The 24,115-nt window shown below is 47.8% G+C and overlaps 1 protein-coding gene across 16 annotated transcripts in view; it reads right to left on the reverse strand.

Moving 5' to 3' along the window:
* Nucleotides 1-24,115, reverse strand: part of LOC123504023 (paired box protein Pax-5-like) — a 169,158-nt gene that overhangs the window by 20,551 nt on the left and 124,492 nt on the right. For 15 of the 16 annotated variants that reach the window (XM_045254240.1, XM_045254239.1, XM_045254242.1 and 12 more), the window contains 2 exons: nt 20,904-21,101; nt 9,186-9,403 (listed from right to left, as the gene is read on the reverse strand). In XM_045254240.1, the coding sequence (XP_045110175.1) occupies nt 9,186-9,403; nt 20,904-21,101 (416 nt within the window). Of the gene's footprint in view, nt 1-9,185; nt 9,404-20,652; nt 20,851-20,903; nt 21,102-24,115 lie in introns of all 16 variants that reach the window. The other variant, XM_045254235.1, reaches the window with a different exon arrangement.

The raw sequence follows: 24,115 nt of genomic DNA on the forward strand, positions 1-24,115 counted from the left end.
AGTCAAGCAGTGAACACATCCAACACGAACACACACACACACACACACACACACACACACACACACACACACACACACACACACACACACACACACACAAACACCGTGGAGAATAGCGGGAGGGCTAATGTGGGGCGCGAAAATAAGGGAAAATAATGGAAATAAGAGGTGGGAGAAGGGAGGGTCCGGAAGAAAGAGAGAGAGAGAGAGAGAGAGAGAGAGAGAGAGAGAGAGGGGAGAGTGAGAGTGAGAGTGGACTGGTCAGGGCGGGTGAGCTGCTGACGTCTTCATCCTCATTCCCTCCCTCCCTTCCTCTCCTCTCTTTTCCTCACTCCCTCCCTGCTACCCTCCCTCCTTATATCCTTCCCCTCTTCTCCCCTCTTGACGACTTCATCTTCCTTTTCAGCCTCTCGTTTTGATGCCCCTTTCCTTCCCTTTCTTCACGTCTACTTCTTTTTCTTTCTCTACCACACCTATTCTTTCCATTCCCCTCTTTCTATCACAGCCTTACTCTCTATCCTTCTCCCTACTACCTCTTTTTCTATCCTTTCTCTCTCTTTTGTATACTTCGTCCCCTTACCTGCTTACTTTCTCGTAGTCAAGCATAATTTATTTCTGATTTACTTGTTACGTTTCCAGAAGTTCGTAAATATAAGCGTCATAATCCGTCATTGTACCGAAGTAGTCAGTTTTTTGTTTTGTTCTGTTTTCAGTTTTCATGTGGATGAGTTTAGTTTTCATCATCTCACTCCTCCTCTGTATCTCTGTCTCTCTGTCTCTCTCTCTCTCTCTCTCTCTCTCTCTCTCTCTCTCTCTCTCTCTCTCTCTCTCTCTCTCTCTCTCTCCGACCAAAGTTAACCATTGCAATAGTTAATAAGCGCCGTTCTCTCTCTCGTATCCCTATTCTCACGTGCACTGCTTTTGCTTGTGTGTCCTTGGTTTCAGAGATACGAGCAACTAGTTTTTACGACTTTTTCCCCTTTGTGTTGGACTGTTTTTTTTTCCTCCTTTTAGATATTAGTCCCTGGAACCGTCAGTGTTATTTGTGCCAGAGTTGAAGGTGATTTTTTTTTTCTTTTCCGTGCGTGTGTTGCAGTTGCTATGGTGTCTCATTCGAATCTTTAACTTAGCTCCTTCATTCCTTTATAAAGTCTGCTGCGTACCTTTGCTCCTCCAATGTCACTGCTACTCTTTTTTCCTTTTCTTGTTACAGTTTCTTCTATGGATGTGCACTGTTCCTTTTCTTTTTAACAATATGTTTGTTGTTTTCGCTTCTTCCCTCTACTTTCATCATCAGTATCCCATGAAACACACTACTACTTGACGTGTCCCTTTTCTTTACACACCTTCTCTCTCCTACAACCAAGTCCCTTTCCTATGTTTCTTCAAAGATTCGACCTTTTTTTCATATTTTTTCGTAATTTTTTCCTCCTACTCTTCCTCTTCTTTTCTTTATTCTACATTCATGAAAGTTATAATCCTTCTCTACCATTTATCTTCTTTTCCATACTAATTCCTGCACCATAAGTCCTCTCCTTTCCTCCTTCTCACCTTTCAAGACTCAATCCTGGTCATCCTTTCCCACTCCTCTCCTCTCTCAGCTCAGACTCCGTGTATCCCTGCCCTCAATGTGGTGCCTCTTCGCCTTCCCTTCCGTAACCCCTCCAATCGCCCCCCAACTCTTCATTACGATGAGATATTGAGCTCCAGGAACACTTTGTCACTAACAGGATCACAGCGGAGGCGTGGAGGGTGACGTACGTGTGGAATCCCCGGCAGGAGGGGAAGTCCACCTCCTCGAGAACGGAAGGTGTGGAAAAAAGGAGGATTGTTGTGGCCAAGGATTGGGGCGGGGCGAGGCGGGGCGAGGCGGGGCGGGATGGGGCGGGGCTTGAGATCCGGGAGTAAGGGCCGGGGGATTTGTGAGGTGAGGGGACGGGGAGAGAGAGGAGGGGAGGGGAAAGGAGGAGGGAGCGCTGGTGGTAGGAGGAAGGGGACGCGAAGGACACACGTTTGGAGTTGAATATGTTCGAGGGAAAAAGTGCACGTAGAAGGAGCAAGAAGATGAAGAGAGAGAGAGAGAGAGAGAGAGAGAGAGAGAGAGAGAGAGAGAGAGAGAGAGAGAGAGAGAGAGAAGTTAAGAGATATAAGGAAAAATGATTGTGCGGTGGTTAGTTAAGTAAAGAGAAAAAAAAGAAGAAAAAGAAAAAGAGAAAAATGAGGACTTATAATTTTGGTGTACAGAGTTGTCGCGATTTGTTGTTGGAATTTACTTGGCTTCGTGTGTGTGTGTGTGTGTGTGTGTGTGTGTGTGTGTGTGTGTGTGTGTGTGTGTGAGTGTTTGTGTGTATTTCCTTCACCAGTCGTCAACACACCCCCTACACCTCCTATACCACCTCCACTTCCTCCTCAACTTCATTTTTCCCTTCCTCTCTCCCTTCTTCCTTCCCGCCCTCCCTTCCTCCCTCGGATTCTCCCACTCTCAGTCAAGTCGTGATCATGCCTCTCTCTCCTCTCCCTTTCCCCTTTCCCCTCGTGCGCCCTCCCACGCCCCCTCTCGTCCTAACAACCATTATCTTGCCGATCCTTTATTGGTGGAGTGACCAGTGCGACCATCAAGAAATAATTAATTGCTTGTTACGAGAAAGCTGCATACGGTGGTCATGATGGATGGGCTTTGTAGGGGGAGGAAGAAAGGAGGAGGAGGAGGAAGAGATTGAGGATGAGATGAAAAGAAGTGAACTGCCAAGGCGATGTTTTGTTTGAGAATAATTCGCTCGTTTATAAATGTAATGGGTGTATGAAGAAGATATAGTGATGCTGAAGTAACACCATGAGTTTATGTTAGAGTTGAGGAGTACAAGTGTTGCGGTGGCTGTGAAGGCTGCGGTGGAGGTGGTGGTGGCAGTGGTGGAGGTGGTGGTGGCGCTGTGGCCTCCTGCTGGTCTCAGGAGGGTTACGCCGCGCCGCCCCCTGCCCCCCGCCGAGGCCGCTGCTCACACCCACCAACATACTGTCCAGAGAATTACTTTACTGTGATTTTATTTGTCCCGACCCCAAGAACGGCCTCTCTCAGGGCCGCCGAGACTCAAGGACGCCACGGCCCTCCCACGTGTTGGCCGCTGCTTTCCTGGACGAGCCTGACTCATTCAAGCCACCACAATTGAACCAACTTTTATATTAACAAGAAAGCAAATAGTTTTTTTTCCTTTTTCACAGGGAAACTCGATTATTTCCCTTGGATAGCATGGAGGGACCGAGGCAGAAGAAGAGGGAGGGACGGCGGACCCCTCACTCGCGCGCCCCGCCACTGAGCAGACACACACAGGGGTCCAAGAGCCCCCTTCCCTATTCACGGACGCCTCTCCCCTCACACTCCCAAATGGCGGCCATATCTCAGGCAGACGCTACCACCAAGCCACTTCACCCACAATCCTGTTCTTGGCGTGCACTGTTGTTGTTGTGGGGACTAGTGGTGGTGGTGGTGATGGTGGTGGTAGTGGCAGTGGTGAAGGTGATGATGGTAGTTGAGTATGCACTGTAAACTTGTAGTGGTGATTGAGGTAATGAAATACTATCGTATGTAGAAGAAAGATATTTGGGTATGGTGTGTGTGTGTGTGTGTGTGTGTGTGTGTGTGTGTGTGTGTGTGTGTGTGTGTGTGTGTGTGTGTGTGTGTGTGTGTGTGTGTGTGTGTGTGTGTGTGTGTGTGTGTGTGTGTGTGTGTGTGTGTAAGTATGTGTACAGATCTGAAATAAACTAACAAACAACAACAACAACAGCAGCAAAACTACAAAAACTCCCTGAGAATCAACGACACCTTTTGTATATTACTCATGCGACAGATCCCCTCAGTGACTCACTTAGCCGATCTCTTACTTTGGCAAACGGCTGATTAGAGACGTATAAATTAGGGGCAGCTTGCCTTTCCTCGTAGCCACCCGAGCAATGGCCTGAGTGAAGGGAGGGAGAAAAAGTTTGGCCAGGGCCGCTCTCCCCCACCCATCCGGGGAGCAGGTGAGGGACCGGTGGAGAGAGAGAGAGAGAGAGAGAGAGAGAGAGAGAGAGAGAGAGAGAGAGAGAGAGAGAGAGAATAAGAAACAAGGGTTGCAAGTGTCAAGGGAGGATGAGAAAATAAGTAAGGAAGCAGCAAAACAAGAGACAGGCAAGCAAGCACGCAAGCAAGAGAGAGAGAGAGAGAGAGAGAGAGAGAGAGAGAGAGAGAGAGAGAGAGAGAGAGAGAGAGAGAGAGAGAGAGAGAGAGAGAAAGAGCTGAGGTGTGTACATATTATTCTGAAAGACATCATAACACACCCACCCTCGCCCAACCAGCCTCGACATATTTACGAGGGCGAGCATTTCCACTCATCTACAAGTAAAATAGCCAAGTGTTGCTGATCACTCGTTAAGCCTGAGTTTAATTACCGAGCCATCGCCTAATTTGCATATAAAGCGACGGGGGAAGGACGGCACTGCATCACCCGGGGCCGTAAGGGGCCGGGGAACGAAGGCATTAGTATGACTTTCGACCTTCAATCCACTAAGTATTTCTAGTGTGCTTCCCTTCCTCCTGTCCGCCGCCCCTCTAACAGACGGACGACCACTGACAGCTTGATGCTCGCCGGGGCAAAGTAGTGCTACGCTAGGCGGGTCGGGGGTGTGGAGGTAGGCAATCTGGCCCTCATCTTTTGTTCGCCGACAAGAAAAAAGGCGTGTTGGAGAAAGTGAGCTTAAGTTAGCCGCGTATTGCGTATTGTTGTTGTGCTTAGCTAGACACATGGTACTGATGTTGCTCAGGGAGGTTCTTAGTGTGTGTGTGTGTGTGTGTGTGTGTGTGTGTGTGTGTGTGTGTGTGTGTGTGTGTGTGTGTGTGTGTGTGTGTGTGTCGAGGTCGAATGTTAAGCGCATTTGTTCTTTCAGTGAATACACGCGAACATTAAAAATACACTACACTACACACACACACACACACACACACACACACACACACACACACACACACACACACACACACAAACCAAACCAAACACACCAAACCTAAAGCAAACAAACAAGTCACTCAAGACACTCCTCCAGAAGATATTTAAATTTCGATTAGCGCTAAGAAAAGAAAAGAAGAAAAAAAAAAAAGAGAAACACCGCCTCCTCTTCCCTGCTCCCTTCTACCCTTACTCCCTCCCTACCTTCCCTCATTCCCTCAGTCCCTTTCTCACTATCCAAAGCATCCGACTAATTTACAGGTGCAGCCCCCAAGGTACTATCACTCCTGCTCTGACTCGCTTCAGACTACACGTGAACACAAGGGACTCGTACACACACACACGTACACACACACACAAGCTCACACACGCTCACACACACCAACTCATTAATCTGATGGAATGCTGAGGGCGTGAGTCTCCGCGAGGGGCTTTAAGAGAGGCCTGGGATCATAAGGTAATGGATGAATATATATTTTGCACGTCGAAGTCGCTACGCCTTAGGTAAATCGCCCCCTGGGAATTGTGTCTTCAGGTGCCACACTAGTTCCGCGTCAGGTTCAGGAGGGGAGAGTGTCTACGTGAGAGGCGAGGCGATGCGGACGTTCTGACGGTGATAATGATGATGATAGTGGTGGTGGAAGTGGTGGATGTACTTTAGGTGTTAGGGAAGGTGGTGGTAGTGTTTGCAGTGGTGTTGTGAGAGTAAAGGGTGTGAAGTAAGGTTTAGAAAGTTGGTGAAGCTATGTAGTAACGAGAGTTTAGGTGTATTTCTTGATTTTGTGTTGCTGCTTATGTCTTGGTGATAATAGTGATAGAGGTGATGATACTGGTGACTGAGATGGTGTTGGTAGTGGCTGTAGAGATGGTGTTATACATGTGTGCTTTATGTATTTTTTTGGTTACATTTCAATTTCTTTGTGTGTTGTGATACTCTGTACTCTGCTTCTGGTGGACTGAATGGAACTTTGTCCTTTTGAATAAATTAAAAGGCATTTGCAGTGCTAATAGAAATGATGATGTACGTAAATACGTAAATGACCTATAAAACTATTCTCTCTCTCTCTCTCTCTCTCTCTCTCTCTCTCTCTCTCTCTCTCTCTCTCTCTCTCTCTCTCTCTCTCTCTCTCTCTCTCTCTCAGTACTGGAGGCGCCGGGGATCTGACACTCCTTCCTGAAACTCTATCTTAATTCTTCTCCTCCACCGGATAAACTCCCTCTTTCCCTCCCTTCCCTCCCTCCTTTCCTTCCTCCTTTCCCTCCCTCCCTCCCTCCCTCCTTCTCTAAAAAAATCTAATTGAATAAATGGGTTTTAATGGTTGGCATCCTTTTTAACTTGTTCAAATGAGGCATAAGCGATTTCCCTGGGTGAAATTAATTGCAATCAAGGGGGCGGTAAAACTGGAAACGATGTGTTGGGGAGTTGCGTCTTCCTGGCGGTCTGATCACGACGGGCCCAACACTGCCTACCTCCTGCACCTCCTCCTTCGTCTCCTCCTTCACCTCTTTTACCTGTTTGCTGTCTTTCTTTCCTTTCTTCTCTGCTCCACTGCTGTTCTCCTCTCCTTTCTTCGTCCCCTTCCCCTCCTTCGTTAACTGTTTGTTGTCTCATTTCCTTTTTTTTTCTTTTTTTTGTTCTCAGTGCTGTTCTTCTCTCTCTCATTTGTTCACTTTCTTGGCCTATTTGCTCTATTTTCTTCCTTTGTTCTCTTGTTCGGTGCGATCTTTCTCCTCTTCCTTCTCCTTCTTTACCTTCGTTACTTGTTTGTCGTTGCCTTTCTCCTACTCTTCTCTTTTATCGTCTTCATCTTAATTTTTTTTGCTCTCTCCTTCCGTCATTCTCTTCTACCTCCTTCACGCACGTTCTCCTTTCTTCCGTTCCTTCATTTGTTACTTTTTGTTTTGTCTTCTCTTCTCCGATACTTCTTAAAGAACTTCTCACTTTCTTTCTCCTTCTCTGTTCCATCAGTACCACCAACACCACCTCCTCCTTCTCCTTTTCCTCCTCCTCCTCCTCTTCGTCTCCTCCTCCTTCATGCACTCCTTTCTTTTCTTTCTCTCACCTTTTCTCTCCCACCCACTCATTCAATATTTTTCTCTCCCTCCTTCCCTCTCTCTCTCTCTTCCTTCCTGGCGTACCTGCTTTAACTCCACGTGCACCTCTTCATTTTCTTTTCTTTCCTTCTCTTTTCTCTCTCCCTCCTCATCTCTCAATTCCACCTGTGCCTTCATCTCCTCCACCTCTCCTCCCCTCCAGGTGCCACTTTTGATAACTCCACCCACTGAACAATCTACCAGGCGAGGACGCTGGCCCCTTGAGACTTACTCCTTTCCTCCTCCTCCTCTTCTTCCTCCTCTTCCTTCTTTTCCTCCTTCAAGTGTGGCGTATTCAGCGGCTCTACTTCTCCTCCTCCTCCTCCTCCAGCCACGGACGTTTTCCTTCCATTGATCCAGCTAGTGCGTGCGTGCGTGTGTATGTCCGTCCGTGTGTGTGTGTGTGTGTGTGTGTGTGTGTGTGTGTGTGTGTGTGTGCGGAACGTTACCGTCTCCACCACCGCTACCGCCACCGCCACTGCCGCCACCGCCGCCATCGCCTCCGCCCCGTGCATAGACATAACGGCTCAGGGAGAAGTAAATCAAGACGCACTTAGTCGAGTGTTAATCCAGAGTGGAGAGATTCAATCCTGTGTGAAAGCTCGGGGCGGGAGGTTAATGATGGGTGCGCTTTATGTTCCTCCTTTTTCTTTCCCTCTCTTTTATTTTTTTTCTTATTTTTTTTCCTCCCTCTTGGATCTCGTTCACTCGACTTCCTTCTCCCACCCCTTTTCTCTTAGTCCTTTCGCTTCTTTCTTCTCTCTTTTTCTCCTCTTCTTGTTATGTTTCTTTTCTTTTTTTCCTTCTGTTCTTTTTTTCTTTCCTGTATTTTTTGTTCTTCTTCATTATCTTCTCTTCCTGTTTTCTTAATTTTTTTTTATTTATTTTCCTTTATTTTCTCATTTTCTTCCCTTTTCTCTACTTATTTTTTTCCTTTTTTTCTTCTCTTGCTCTGTCCTTTTTTCTTCAGGTGTTTTCTTTTCTTGACTTGTTTTTTTCTCTTACAACTGTATTTTATCTCAGCACATTTAGCAATCTCTTTTTTTTATTTATCGACTTAATTTTGGCTATAACTTCTTTTTAAATATACAGAAGTCTCTCCCTCTGCCTCGCCTCCGTCATCCTTCTCCTTTTCCTCATCGTCTTTCATTTTCCTTTCTCCTCCTCCTTCCACCTCAGTCTTCCACCTAGACCCCCTCCTAAGCATCTCTCTCTCTCTCTCTCTCTCTCTCTCTCTCTCTCTCTCGCTGCCACGCCAACGAAATCTTAAAAAAAAAAAAAAAAAACGTTGACTCGTAAGATGAAGACCTTCCTCTACGACCGCTTGAAGATTAAAGGTTGGAATGCACTTTTATCGATGGGCGAGTCTACTTTAATGAAGGCAGGGAGAGAGAATCGATGGGAGGAAACAGATTACTGCCTCTATCAATCTTGTGGTGGGCAGAGTAGAGGGGTGGGAGGGATAGATGGATGGATGAGAGAGACGGGGGAAGGGGAAGGGGAAGAGATTTGGGAGGAGAAGAGAGCGATGGAAATAATGCAGGAAAGTAAAGGAGAAAGGAAAGGTTGACTGAAGGGACACCGAGAGGAAGGAAATGGAGGGAAGAGACTCAACTAGAGAGAGAGAGAGAGAGAGAGAGAGAGAGAGAGAGAGAGAGAGAGAGAGAGAGAGAGTGTAGAATGACAGTTTTCTCGCCAGTACTCTGCAGTATTTTCATAGTTTCCTTGCAGCCATTCACCTTGAGCTACACACGAGTCTGCTTCTTTGTCAGCGATACAAGAACACATCTCCGTCAAACTGTGGAGTGTCTGAGGTTATGCTAAGCTACAAATCCCGTTACAGCACTAGGTCTCAGTAACACGACCATCATTTAACTTCCCTTCATAATCTAAAACGAACATGAATAAACGAGAACAAGAGGTAATTTTTTCAGCGCCAATACTAATAAGAACCCTTGTAACACCCACAGTGCTTCATAAAACCACCGACACTAGTACACTAACATATCTACCCTAACCTAACAGTCCCCTTCGCTGCAAACATAAAAACATAAACAAGCTAGAAGGTTATAATGGATCCAAGAGAGAGTATATAGTGGCGTTCGTACTCACCGGAGTCCTCCCTCTTCCTCTTGTTGATGTTGCCGTTGGGATCGGTGTGAGGAGGGATGCCGAGGATGCCGTTGATGGAGTAGGAGCCGGGGCGCTGCAGGGCGGTCTCGTGTGGGGCTGGCGGGGCGTGTGCGATCACGGACGTGGCCTGAGACACCGGAGACAGTGTTCCTGGCAGGCCATGTTTCGCCTTCTCAGCCGCTTTGTTCCTCACGATTCTGGAGATGGAAGGGTGGAGGTCAGTGGATGGTAATGGTTAGGTTCGATTAATGAAGACCGGGAAAGGATTCAAACACATGGTAAGGCATAAGATCACAAGAGCGTAAAATAGGGGCAGTTGCGAGAATCCATCAGGAATACACGTGGCAATCCTTGTACGAAATATTCTTATCTATTTTCACTTGACATCCTGATCCATAATTTTGGGTAATGTTTTATCTGTTATCTTTTATCTGTTATTCAAGGGTGAGATATTGGTGTTATGGTGTGGATCTGCTGTAAGGTTTTGATGGTGTGGCGGAAGTTAGTGCTGTGGTGTGCCGTGTTTGGTGTCTGGTGTGTTGTCGCGGCTGGTAGTGGGGTGACTGTGTTACGGTGGAGTGTTGGCGGTGGGATTTAATGCATGGATGGCAGTGAATATGGTTCTCTTAAAGCTGATTGAACCAATGATTTCGTAGTATTTGAAAATCAGGAATAGCAGCACTAGAACACAAAATTTTTAATATAATTTCTCTTTACTAATTCCTCTTCGTCACTATGAAAAATTTTGAGCTTTACCCGTGACGATATCCGCAGCGAATATGAGAATGTAAACAGTCATGGTAGTTTACCTAGAAAAAAAAAAAAAATATCACGCTTGGGTTTAAATTCCAGTCGCGCATATCATGGAAAGGATAAAACTGCGTAAGCTTCAGTCACATGAGATCAAAGTTTATATCCACCTATTTATATAAGCTATCCCAACCACGTCTGCAGCGGCGATTCAGTGCCCTCAGCCCGACCACACGCCCACAACCTGCAGTCCTCTCTTTTGACGTCATCAGAATAACCGAGGTCACTAATCTTTGCTCTTAATATACATTTTATGTTTTTTTTTTTAATGTTTTGTTTCTTTTTGTGTTGTCTCCCTTCTCTCTCTACCGTCCTGTCACACACACACACACACACACACACACACACACACACACACACACACACACACACACACACACACACACACACACACACACACACGCTCTTGTATCAGGTTTCACGCACTCGAATTAATATCGGTGTTGGCATCGATTACCAGCAGCGGCATGGTCCCGCCCTTACAATTACGAGGGTCAACAGAGAGCCGAGGAGCGGGAGATAAGTGAACGAATACCCGCCTTACCCTGAGAGGAACACTTGGGACTCCACCCAGCACCACGCGGCTCTTCCACCTGTTCCTCTTAAAGCCACAGGTGCACGTTACGGTATATGGTCCTCAGTGATCGATTCAATTAATATTTTGACGTAAGAGAGCATATGTGATAAAAGCGCGCCGTAGAATAGAGAGGTGAGGAGGGGGTGGCGCGTTACATCGTGAAAAGTCTCGGTCATTATCAATTATACTCGCTCGGTAGGTGGGTAAAAGTCAACACCCGAAAAGAGGATCATGTCTCTGCCTTGTGTGTGTGTGTGTGTGTGTGTGTGTGTGTGTGTGTGTGTGTGTGTGTGTGTGTGTGTGTGACCCGCCAGACGCCTGAACACCTCTTGTAGAAATGAGAAAGAAGGACTTTGCTAAACGGTGCCAAGAAACACGACCTTTCACTCCTTTTCCCCCTCCCCTTCCTTCTCTTCTTCTTCCTCCTCCGTGACCGATCGCTGAGATGCTTTGATAAGTTCTTCAAAGGGAAAAATCCATTCTGCTCGCCTGACTCCCTCTCCAAGACCCTTCCCGCAGGAGGGCTCAAGGGCCAGTTTCACCCGGACGGCAGACGAATGAGTGCGGCAGTGTGCTCTGGCGCTTCCCACCGCGAGGGTAAACAGCTCGAGTGTCAGACAGTAAGTTAGTGTCACCTCGAGATGACCCGCTAGCCAGGAACACGAGACGCCCCCCGCCTGATTCTCACACACACACACACACACACACACACACACACACACACACACACACTAACAACGGGTGGGAAAAAAGTGTACTAATGCTCAAAAATAGACCGTAAATGGAAGTTGGATTCATTACGTCAATGCGCACAAAAGAATATATGAAATTGTGAACCCATGTAGTAGGTACAATTGCAGGCTATATTGTGCGTGGTGCATGTGTGTGTGTGTGTGTGTGTGTGTGTGTGTGTGTGTGTGTGTGTGTTTGGGTGTGGGTGTACGCCTCGTATTGGCGCCGCCCTTAGCCAACACTCTCTCACGCGCAGTTCCCATTGTTTGTCTGTGGCCGGGCAGTACATAGTAGGACGCCGTCGCCACTATTGATAACAACGAGGGCGAGCAAAAGTATAATCTTGTACACGACACAAAAAGACGTCGATATTGGTGAGTTGTGGATTTGCCGCTTGTTTCCTTGTGTGTTTTCGCTTCCCATGCAGAAATGAGTGATGATAGAGAAAGAGAGAGAGTGAAGAAAGGAAGGGTATGAGGGACTAACTGACGTGAGAGACGAATGAAGGGATGAAGGGAAACGGGGACCAAGGGACAATTTTAACTCAGGGACGAACCATAAGGAAGAAAGAAAACGGGAACAGGTAAACGGTACTTGTAGAAAAAAAATACATGCTGACAAAAGGAGGAATATTTATGTCATGCGGTGATGCAGTTTAACGACACGGTGGTAATACGGTTGGTGATGGAGGAGTGGTAATTGGGCGTGGTAATGGAAAGGTAATGGTTATTTGATTTAGTTGTATTGATGTGATAATGTGGTAATAGTAATGGGTCATGCTGCAGTCCATGAGACGATGATGTGACGTGGGTGTATGGAGGGAGGGAGGGCGGGTATCGTACCGTGGGAGGGGAAATGATGTGAACAAAATAAAGTGATTGATTAGACTTAAGTCGTTTCAGTATAGCCTGGTACTATAGCACCACTGAAAGAAAATAGAGAAAAAGAAGAGTTAACGATACTAAAATATACAGGTAAGATAAAGAAAATGTAATCAGAAAAGCAGGTAAGGATAGAGAGGAAGAAAGAGAGAAGGGGAAGGGAACAAAATGATAAGTTGTATTGGAAAAGAGAAATTAAAAATGACAGGAGGTGGAGAAAGAGCACAATGATGAGGAACACAAAGAATGGAAGGAAGAGGGGGAAAAAAGATGGAGGGTTGAGTCTATGAGAGGAGGAGGTGGAGGAGGAGGAGGAGGAGGAGGAGGGAAAGAAGAGGTGGATGGTGAAGAGGAGCATTATATGAAAATAGTATACTGTAGCTCATACATAGGAGGGGGAGAGTAAGTAAGTAAAGGAGGAGAAAGGAAAAGGAAAGGAAGGAAGGGAATGAAGGAGGAAGAGTAGGAGGAAAATGGAGAAAGTGAAGATTAGGTAGATATATTGTATATAGTGGAGGAAAAGGAGGAAGAAGAGGAGAAAAAGAGAAAAAAAGAGGTGAATGTAAATGAGGAAGAGGAAGAAAAAGAGAGGAGAGGTGCATGTGAAGGGAAAAATTATAAGTGGAAGTGATGGAAAAAGAGGAGAAGAAAGAAGGTGGGGAGAAAAGGAGAAAATAATAATAAGAGGAGGTTATGAAGCAGAAAGATGAGGAGAAGATAGAAGAACAGGGAAAAATGGGGAAAAAATTGTATCAATGAAATAAATGCAAACGGTGTAGAAATCAGAAGAGGAGGTGATGGAGAAGAAGATGGCAGGAGAAGAGAAAGAGGAGGAGGTGATGGGCGACGTGGCGGTGATGGGTAGTCGGTCTGTGCGTGGCGTGATCCCCTCGGCCGCCCCTCTCGTCCCCTCTCTCCTGGGAGTCGCGCCTACATTTGGTCTTCCTCTCTTTATTGCTAATAAATTCCTTTATTAATTCGTACTCCTCCCCTGATGCACTTTTACTTTATTGGAACACTCTCATGGGGAAGGGCCGCGGAGGGAGAGACCTTCTTGGATTTTATTTACTGTTATTTCCTTACATTTCCACTCGGAATTACCCGGTCAACTGTTATTTAAATTGGTATGTTTAGGAGGAGACTGTGAGAAGCCAGAGGGCAGAAAGGAGGAGGAAGAGGAGGAGGAGGCGGAGGAGGAGGATGGGTGAGGCAAGGGAGTGCTCTAAGCTGTGAGGAGTGGAAGAGGAGAAGCAGGAGCAAGAGCAGCATCACGAGGAGGAGAGAGGAAAGGGAAGCGAGAGGCAGTACAGAGCGAACTCACCATCCCCCAACTGAACGAGCAGACACATGACATATTCACTCATCAATTACATCAATGACTCGCCCGCTGCGCCATCAATTCGCTGAGTGCAATAATTAAGTGAACATTGAGAGCATTGGATTCCCATTTGGGCGGGTAGTACAAGCCTCCGAGGATGACTGCCAGGTGTCACTAGCTTGTGGCGAGAATTTCGCAGCGTTTTGTCGTGTATGTGAACAAGGGAGTGAGGGAGTGAGGGAATGAATGAGTGGGAACAGAAAGGCTACAGCACCGCGCACAAGAGAATAACTCACCCAAAAAAAGAAGGGGTTGGAAAGTCTGTCCTCGCGTCTTTTCGTCGCTGAGTAAAACCGGAACTTTGGGTGACTAGGATGGGAAAAAAGTGTTGGAGTTGTGCGTGATGGACGGGAAGGGAGGCGAGCGGTGTATTCGAGCTGAAGTAACGCGGGTATTGTTGACGTCCCGGGGCAGGGGCGGCGGCACAATGCTACTGGCCGTCCCTCCACCTGTCGCAGCCCTCGCGGGGGTAGGAGAGGGGAAGGGCGTCCCAGCACTCAGACAAAACCCAATGTGTGATTCCATTTACTCGACGCCTCACTTGATTCACTGATGAGCTCTTGGACTAATTTCTTTAGGGTTTAAGTTCCTGGGTTTGGACGAGTTTTTAAACGAATTCATTAATTGGTTCATGAAAGCCCTTCTTTATGTTCTATTAAAAGCAGTCCTTACTGTCATACCCGATCAGTTTTCTTTTCTTTCCCTCTCAACACCTCGCAGCTGATGATCTGTTCCTCCTTTCCTTTCTTTCTCTGCATCCCTCCTTTCCTCCCTCCCTCCTGCTCTTTCCCCGCCAGAAGGACTGTTAATAATCGGTCAATAGGTGGTGATTAGAGGCATCAGGCGACGGGACATGTTGTTGGGTGATTAAAATAGTCAACATTAGATCGTGTGCTCCCCTTCTCTCCTCTCCTCCGTCTTTCCCCCATCGTCCACTCACTCACAGGGGAGTCCCGGTGATGGCCCATGAGTGGTGTCGATAGTTAATAACGTGTTGAGGGGGTCTTTAATATTTTCACATCACATCACGCCCTCCTTCCAAATTACGACCGTCTTTTGTGCCGCTAGCTGTCGTGTTAGTGTGTGTGTGTGTGTGTGTGTGTGTGTGTGTGTGTGTGTGTGTGTGTGTGAGAGAGAGAGAGAGAGAGAGAGAGAGAGAGAGAGAGAGAGAGAGAGAGAGAGGAAACGTTAGTGGTAATGGGTGGTGTGTAAACATTATAAGGAAAACAGAGGAGCGTGCGTTTAGCGTAGGTGTTGGTGAGTGGTGGTGGTGGTGGTGGTGGTGGTGGTGGTGGTGGTGGTTGGGAGCGGTGAGGGAGACGCGTAAATTCGAAGTAAGGGTGAGAAAGGTAAAAGATAAGGAAGTGAGGGTGGATGAGGGTGTGAGTAGGCAGGTGTTTCTCTCTCTCTCTCTCTCTCTCTCTCTCTCTCTCTGTCCTGTCCTCGTGCCCATGTGCTTAAGGGACAGAGGGATGGCTGGTGGTGGTGGTGGTGTCCGCGCCGGAAGATTCACAGTTGGTGCGGACCTCATTATTTCTGCCCCATTAATTTAGACTGCGCTCGGATGAAGGAAAATGGAAAGGGGTGACCTACAACTTAATCGCCTTTTTTTCGCAGCCTTTATCCTCCTTCCCCTGTTCTGCCTCCTGCTCCTCCTCCTCTTCTCTGCACCTCCTGCTCTTTTACGGGTTGACAATGTAAGGTGACTGTATCTTTGTCAGGCGCTGAAGTCACTGAGTATATCTGACTACACATTTCTAGCTGAATAAATTAACAGAGGAGACAAACATTACCTTAAGAAAATTACTCAAGTCAACAAATATGAAAACAGTGAGGAAAGATCGTATATGAAAAAAAAGGAGCATGGAAGATTAACGTGTTGAAAATTATCGTGTTGATTAAAAGGAAAAGAAGTGTTTGGATTTATGAATTTTCAAAAGAATCCTCTCTATATATAGTTAAACAGGCTGAGAAAGACAAACACTACCATAAAAGACGCTACTCGAATTAAGAAATACGAGAACGGTGAAGCAAAATCAAGCAGAAAAAATGATGAGATTATCATGTCACTTGAATTTACGAATGTTCAAATAAATAGTCTCTAGTGAAATACTTGCAAAGACGCGAGGTTCGAAGGAGAGTCTCTACAGACAGATGTCAGCCGCCCGGGACGCCTCCTGGTGCCTGGTTGTTTATGAATCCGTATTGGTGTTCAATCGCTTGTAAACATCGTCCCTTCTGTTGTCGGTGGGACACATGGAGGGAAGGAAAGAGCAGCAGCACCACCACCGCCACCACCACCAGGAGGAGGGGAAAGGAGGGAGGAACAAGGAAGAGGAAGAGGGAGAGGGAGGGAAGGCTAGAGGGGAGAGAGGGAGAGAGAGAAGCTACTCGACCGATAATAATGTCAACAAGGGTGGCAGTCCACACGTCCTTGACTTTTCCGATTATCTTGTTAACTCTGGTGACGCTTCCATCGCAAAGCAAAGGAGTGGACATTTACATATGGATAAAGAAGTAATGTGCAATTTTCACCGCCACAGTATGCGAACAGAAAAAGGAATATTAGACGAGAGGTCATTATGTATCTTTAATCTCTCTCTCTCTCTCTCTCTCTCTCTCTCTCTCTCTCTCTCTCTCTCTCTCTCTCTCTCTCTCTCTCTCTCTCTCTCTCGTCTTCGTTTAGCCAGGTTTAATCTGCCTTAATGTAACCTACCTTGAAGCACCTTGTCTTAACCACGGCAATATCTGAAATCAACCACACTGAACGTAAAACAAGACCTGCACCGAGAATTACTCCGGGGTCGACTTCTCCCCCGGGCCGAATTCACCAGCTTCCTCAGCCGCTCGAAGCTAACGCGATTTCGTCTCCAAATTTCACAAAATCCTCCTCTAAGCTTTCCCCTTTCCTCCCGGCCTCAACTCGGCTTTAAGAGGTTTCCAAGGACGAGCAAATGAAGGCAATCCCAGCTGGAAGGGATTAATCCGGCCCCTCAAATAAGGAAAAGCTAATTTAGTCGAGAAGGAGCAGGCTGATCTCCATCTGTCAACGTCGCAAGTTTTCCCCCTTTCCAGGAGATCAACAAAGGCGGATGCCATATTTGTTGCTTGGCTGGCTGCTCTTTCCCTCCCCACCCACCCACTAACCAGACGTCTGTTTACGCACACCACCCCAAGACCAGCCCGACGCCCACGCGAGAATTAAAGACGCAACGGCCTTATTTGTTAAAAAAAAAGAAGAGAGGACGAAATTAGGGATGTTGTGCTAAGTAGGATGAGGAAAAGAGTAGTAATTTATCCCAATAACGAGTAATTACAAGGGAGTCTCGAGGCGGCGCTGGAGGAGGAGGAGGAGGAGGAGGAGGAGGAGGAGGAGGAGGAGGAGGAGGAGGAGGAGAGAGAGAGAGAGAGAGAGAGAGAGAGAGAGAGAGAGAGAGAGAGAGAGAGAGAGAGAGAGAATGAGTGCCTCTCCAATCCCCCGCCGCGATGCTTTCATGCTCGGCGACTTGGTTCGCAGTGTTTCCGGAGGTACTCGCGCCTCAAGCGTTCTTATTTCTGGCGGTTTTTCTCACCAGAAGCTACCAAGAAGGAGAGAGAGAGAGAGAGAGAGAGAGAGAGAGAGAGAGAGAGAGAGAGAGAGAGAGAGAGAGAGAGAGAGAGACGCGGTGTTGAAAGAGGATAAGCCAGCTCCTTCAGTTTCTTTTTCATACCACGCTCACCTGCGCCTCGTCAACACAACAGCCAGCCAGCCAGCCAGCCGGCTCGTCCGCAATGTGATTCCCAACGACGGACGAGGTAAGGAAAGTAAAGCGACAGCACGATAATATGAAGATTATCCTCACCTTTTTCCATTACGTAATAATAGAAAAAATAAAGGAAACCCAGCAAACAGGGCCATTACGATCGTCCCTTTTGTTCATTACAGCGCTCTTCACGCACCGAAAACTTAAAATGTTAAAAATGGAGCAGCGCCGCTCAAAGGGAATAGAATCTTGTCAACAAATGATTCGAAAGGAGGTAGGTGGAGTGAGTCCCCTTGGAAAGCGTCTCAGTCGACCTGGCAGTGATGGTGTAGCCGACTTTAAAAACAAACTGAATCTGGTATGAGATCCGCATTATGCAGCGTCGCACAGGAGGACATGAAAACCTCATCAAGCGGCTGATCATCGATTTTAGGAACATAAAGCCGTCGTAAATACAGGCTGCTCCGAGTCCCAGACGGAGCAACGCAGCAGCCGTGTTCCTTCCTCCTCGCCTGCCTTCACCCTGGTTTGTTTGTCTTCCTATTGGTTCTCTCTCTCTCTCTCTCTCTCTCTCTCTCTCTCTCTCTTTTCTCATTTTTACTTCACATTTCTAGCTTCTATCTCTTTTTATCTATTCACAGGTCTCTGGTCTCTCTCTCTCTCTCTCTCTCTCTCTCTCTCTCTCTCTCTCTCTCTCTCTCTCTCTCTCTCTTTCTTATTTATCTAACCTTTTCGTAATCTACGGAGTGTTATCAGAAGCAAGACCCAATTATGGGAAGAAGATCGATTTCCTCTAACTTTGTCTCAACACGAGCGGCTCCTCACTAGTTCCTCTTCGTCCTCCTCCTCCTCCTCCTCCTCCTCCTCCTCTCTCTCTTCCTCCACATCCTCGTTGTTGCTATTCTTGCCTCGCCCACTCCTGGCTTTTTTTTTTTTTTATCCCTTTCGTTATTCTTCCTCTGCCGTCAACCCCTTTGTTTTGATCTGGGTTTCCATCACCGCTTAACGGCGCACGTGGAATGAGTTTCTCTGGAGGAGGCTGAAGTATGGGAGGGGAGAGATGAGCGGCGGTGAGAGGGAGTGAGTGAGTGATGGAAGGCAGATGGAAATTGAGAGGAGTGGTGATAACTAGAGAGAGAGAGAGAGAGAGAGAGAGAGAGAGAGAGAGAGAGAGAGAGAGAGAGAGAGAGAGAATGTGTTAGAGTATTTCTTTTTTGTTCTATGCAAGAGGAAGATCACTATCTCTCCTTCCTGTCTTCCCTCCCTCTCTTTCCTTTCCAATCTTAATTTCTTCCCTCAAATGATCATCCTTACTTCGCATTTCATTCTCATTACTCCTCTTCCTGTATTATTCATCCTTCTGTTTCCTTCGCACACTGCCACTGACCGTCGCTCTATCACTCTTTATCTTTACACATTTATTCTCTATCGCCACCACTAGCACCACTACTACCGCCACCTCCCCTTCCTCCCTTCCGCCTCTTCCTCTTCCCCTTCCTCTTCCTCTTCCTCCACCGCCACCACTACCTCCCTCGTGCAGCCATCCACCAGGTTTAAGGGCCATCCTAACCAATGGGGACCTAAGGCGGGGTCATCAGCTTCTCCGAGGGCGTGAGGTCTTTTGGCTGTGAATGGCGTCGGGGCTGAGGGGGTCTTGGAGGGGTCCAGGGGGCGTCGCGGCAAGTTTTTAGCCTCGCGACGAAAACTGAATGAGGTCATTAGCTTGGCCAACAACACCCGTGATGAGCCTGGGCGTGGGCGAGGCGTGGGGAATGACTGCATGGGTAAGGAAGGAGGACAGTGGCTGCTGCAGTGAGGGATGGATGTCTGACTGGGCACTCACGACAACTCCTCCCCGCCCCGTCCCAACCCCGCACCGTATCCCCCCGCCCAGCCCCTCTTTGTACCTGTAGCGTGTAGCGTCTAATGTTGAGTTACTTGAGTCTTTGAGAGCGACACTTTCGTTCCTCCGTGCTTGTTAACTGGTGCATGTCCGTCCCATGCTGGAATTACACCGATATTCGACCTTCACTCACTTTCTTTAACCTTTAGGTTTATTTAGTTTAACCCGTCCATGAAATAATTTGTGTCTAAGTCTGTCCTTTTTTTTGTTAATGGTGAGTCGTATCCCGTCCCTCCCTCATCCCCTTACCCCCTAGGAGGCAGATTTATGCGCAGAATAAATGGCTGGCAAGTTAGGCCAGGCGCGCGCCCTAGAGAAGCCTGGAGTCGCCTGCGCCAATCTGCAATGCAAATGAGTCCAGAGGAAGAGGATAACGAGAGGGTCGCCCCCGTATTAAACATAAACCCCGCATTACTGTGTTGCAATCCATGGTTAGACTCATCAGCACACACACCGACAACGGCTGCTTGGCGTCGCGGCAACACAATGCTCCTCGGATCTTTCTGTGTATATATTTTAATTTTTTGGCTGCGTGACTAAGGCTGCCGCCGAGTAAAAAAGTTGGCAGGGCCTCGTAAAATCAGAGATCCCGGGGAGACGGCGAGATAATGGCGGCGTCGGGAGGGAGAGACGTCCCCTGTATGATCCATTAAAAATTTTGCTCTCCCTCGCTCCTGGCAAAGAGGAGGGAAGAAATACAAAAGCTGAGGTCACACACATATAAAAAGTATTTCTTTTTTACATCAAAGGAGGGTGGAGGCAGAAAGGAAAGCAGTTTGTGACTGTGATTCAGGTCACCGTTAGACGATTTTGTGCCTGGTAAAAAGCCAAGGCACTTGCTGGGCTGCCTTTGAAAGCACAAACACGTGCACGAAGCAACACATTAGAGGAAGAGAGAAAGGAGTGTGCAGGGTGCAGGGAGAAGTGTCTTCTAGGTACACGCGAGGTGAAACTCAGGCAGAAACACAATGGTATCCACCTGTGCTGAAGACAAGGTGCTCTACGTGCAGGCCAGACAAACACAGGTGCGTGGGTGACAAAGGTGAGACACAGCGTGTGTAGAAAGAAATACGGAAAAACAGTGCATATATAAAATGGTGAGCAAAACAAAACAAAAACAGAAACAAACATCTACGCATCTGAACAGCATACTTCACTGCCAAATGCTCTACTTGAAAAAAACAAAACATAATCCAAATAAAACACATATACTGCAAAAAAATATACAGTGCACAGCAACGATGACCTCCCGATCTGAGGTGCGCAAGGTGCAGGCTGGCTAGAAGAACACACAGTCAATCAATAGGATACATCTGACGATCTATGTGTAAGACAGCCACGACAGGCAGGCAGGCAGACAGACAGGCAGACAGGCGGGTGCGGGAGGGTTGAGATGTGTCTCCAGTCTACTGCCGACGTTACCTGTTGATGGAGGACACGGAGGGAACGTTCTCCTGGGTACAAACATTCTCCGTGAGCAGCCTGTCTCGTATCTCCCAAGCGAACATGGTGGGGTTCTCGCGCTTGTACCTGGCTATGGCATCCACCACAACGGGCGTCGCCACTTTGGGCTTGGAGCCGCCAATCACGCCGGCTTTGTAGCTCCCGGTCTCGTAATATCTAGAAGAGAATGACGAAGGGGGACGGGTTAGTAAGCGGCGTCCCGCACCCACCTGTTTATGCTTGACACAGACGGGACGCCCTCCTGGTCACAGACGCCATCTGAGAGAAGCCGCTCACGGATCTCCCAAGCGAACATGGTTGGATTCTGCTTCTTGTAGTTTGAGATGGCCTCCACTACTGTCGGCGTGGCCACCTTGGGCTTAGACCCTCCGATCACTCCTGGCCGGATCGAGCCCGTCTCGTAGTACCTGCAAGAGTGGATGTGTCGTGTGTGTGGGGCGTGTGTGTGGGTGTGTGTGCCTGTGGCTCCGGAGACGCCACCAGCTCGGGTTAGTTGATCTCCGTCTCCCCCAGCGTTCGCCTTCCCGACGTTAGCGTGTTAGTGTGGGTGTTAGTGTGGCCTGGCTGCTAGAGGAAGTCACTAGGGGTTAAATGGGTTAGTGAAAGGAGTTACAAGCAATACATTCACTGCAGAAGATGAGTAACGATTAGTTATGCTTGGACTCACAAGTTCATGCCACATTACTCATACACACACACACACACACACACACACACACACACACACACACACACACATTATAAGTACTTAGCTTATGTTAGTTATGGTTTTATATATCAAACCTAATATATCATGTAACTAAGAGTATGTGAAAAGATTCAACAAAAACTAATAGAAATGTTTAACTAATTTGTTATCAGTTCATCACACACACACACACACACACACACACACACACACACACACACACACACACACACACACACACACACACACACACACACACACACACACACACACACACACACACACACACACACACACACACACACACACACATACACACACACACACACACACACACACACACACACACACACACACACACACACACACACACACGTCACGTGCAGCCGCCACAGAAGCCGACTCTCCTTCTGGAAGACCTCGTCGTAGCATGTGACAGCGCTCTCGGAGATTCCATTCTTTCCCCTCGATCACCATCTCCATTACGTCGCAACCTTTCCTTATCCTATCCCCGGCGTCGCTCCCCTTCTCTTTACCCGAGATTGACACCTTCCCTTCGTCATTGGCAAACTCTGAGCCTCGCCACGTGCGTCTTGCCACCAACGCTCAAGACCCATAAGAGCGGTGTGGGGTAAGGCAGGAGAGGCGGAGCAAGACTGTGGGTGCCTGGAGCGGTATACACAAACAGCCATCCGTGAACTTTTCCTCCGCGCCAAGCATACAGTTTCCCAAGCTCATGTTTAGTGGGTAAGCGAGCGTACTACGTGGAAACTTTTTTGTACTGTGGTTTTCCTTCGTATTTTGTGTATTTTCATGACTGATTCACTGATAGTATGGATTGAGTAACTGATTTCAAGATACTGTAGACGATTCTTTAGTACAACGCTGTGTAGATTTTGAAATACACAATCCTTCACATGTCAAATTCACTTTCTGATGTCTTTCGTTGATACCGACCCTGTACTAACAACACTCAAGTGACACAAACCTTACAAGTTAACTGGGATTGAAGTATAAGAAAACAATAGGTAAGAGAGAAGTGCCTTGGGTATATGCTAGTCAATCTCCACAATCACACAAGTCAACAGGAATCGAAATACAAAAGAAAAACAAAAAAGAAAAACGAAAGGTCATATGGAAGTGCCCTGAGTATGTCCTAGCTAGTCTTCAGTCAGCCGGAGGAGCACCAAAACCAGCAGCGCCTAAGACCCTCTCCGTGGCTCCCCCTTAATTCCTGCCTCACACCCGCGGCCCAAACCTTCCCCCAGCCCGCCACCGCCGCGTCTTAGGCCCTCCACTGCGGCGCCTGATTGGATTATGCAGATGAGCAGCAACACATGGTTTGAGTCATTTCCCGCTACACTCAGGGGGGTTTTCTGAGCAGCGAAGAGGACGGGGAGAGGAGACCCGAAGAAGGAGGGGAGCTAGGGAGAGAGGAAAGGTACGAGAAATGGCAGAAGGAGGGAGGGAGGGAGAGAAGTATAAAGATAGGGAGATGAGAAGCAGTACAGAGAGGAATGGAAGGAATCGTGAAGGAGAGGATGAAAAAGAAGGCAGAAAGACACGAAAAAAATCGGAGTGTTATGCTGAGTTAAAGTTTTTGATGGATAGAAAAGTGAAGGACGGTGAATATCTTGCGTTCAATTGAAGGGTGGAAAAAAAGAAGAAAAAAGGGAAAACGCTGAGTTTCTGGGAGCGGTAATTCAAACAAACATGGCACGCTTAGAAAGGATAAAGAAAACGCCAGCAATTGGAACAAGGAATAATGTTAAATTTAGCGTGAAAATACATATGCCAAAAGAAAACAAAGAAAAATAGACAATGAATAAAAGAAATTGCGAAGGAAAGATGATAAAATGGAAAGTGTCTAAGGTTTGCTGGGATACGGTGAGGAGGAAGAAGAGAAGATGGAGGAGGAGGAGGAGGAGGAGGAGGAGGAGGAGGAGGAGGAGGAGGAGGAGGAGGAGGAGGAGGAGGAGGAGGAGGAGGAAGAGGAGGAGGAAAGAGAGTGAAACATGGCGAGGGTAAGTGAGAAGCCGATGGGGGAGGAGGAGGAGAAGGTAACGGAGGTACGAAGGGAGAAAGAGAGGGACGGAAGGAGGAGAAGGAGGGTGAGAGTAGGAGGAGGCGGAGGAGCAGCAGCATCAGCCGTCCCCTCACATCTCAAAAGTCATTTATATTTCCCGGGGAACTTGGCTTTAGGGACTATCGAGGGGAATTTTATGCCTCTAAGGAACGTGTGTCCAAACCCGTTATCGGCGAGGCGGCGCAAGGAGTCTGTCCGGAAACCCCTTGGAGAGAGAGGCGCGGAGAATCTGGTGTCTGTGTTAGTTTCACGGATTCATTAACAGTCAGGTGGGCCAGAGCTCCCTCCCTTCCGTCCTTCCCCACTGACTCCCTCGCCCGGCCCTACCTCCCTCCTGCGCTACGGGTGAGGATGGAAAGGGGAACGGCGCCCCCCACCACCTCCCTCCCTTACCTTATACACGGCTGAGCCTCGATCTTAACTTCCCCTTACGCTTCGCTCCCCTCCGCTCCCCTCATCTCCCGTTCCTCCCTTTTCCTCACAAGTCTCCTTCTCTCTCCCTACTTACTACTACTTCTTCCACGGACCGGCTGGCGGGCGGATCGGGGCGGGGTGGGGCGCGGCGGGGCGGGGCACGCAGCCATCACACCACTGGGTCTCCTCCGCCTCCCCCGCCAGTAAATATCAAAGTGACGTTAAGCACAGTC

Source organism: Portunus trituberculatus, chromosome 15, assembly GCF_017591435.1.
Source record: "Portunus trituberculatus isolate SZX2019 chromosome 15, ASM1759143v1, whole genome shotgun sequence".
In the NCBI taxonomy this organism is placed as follows: Eukaryota; Metazoa; Arthropoda; class Malacostraca; order Decapoda; family Portunidae; genus Portunus; species Portunus trituberculatus.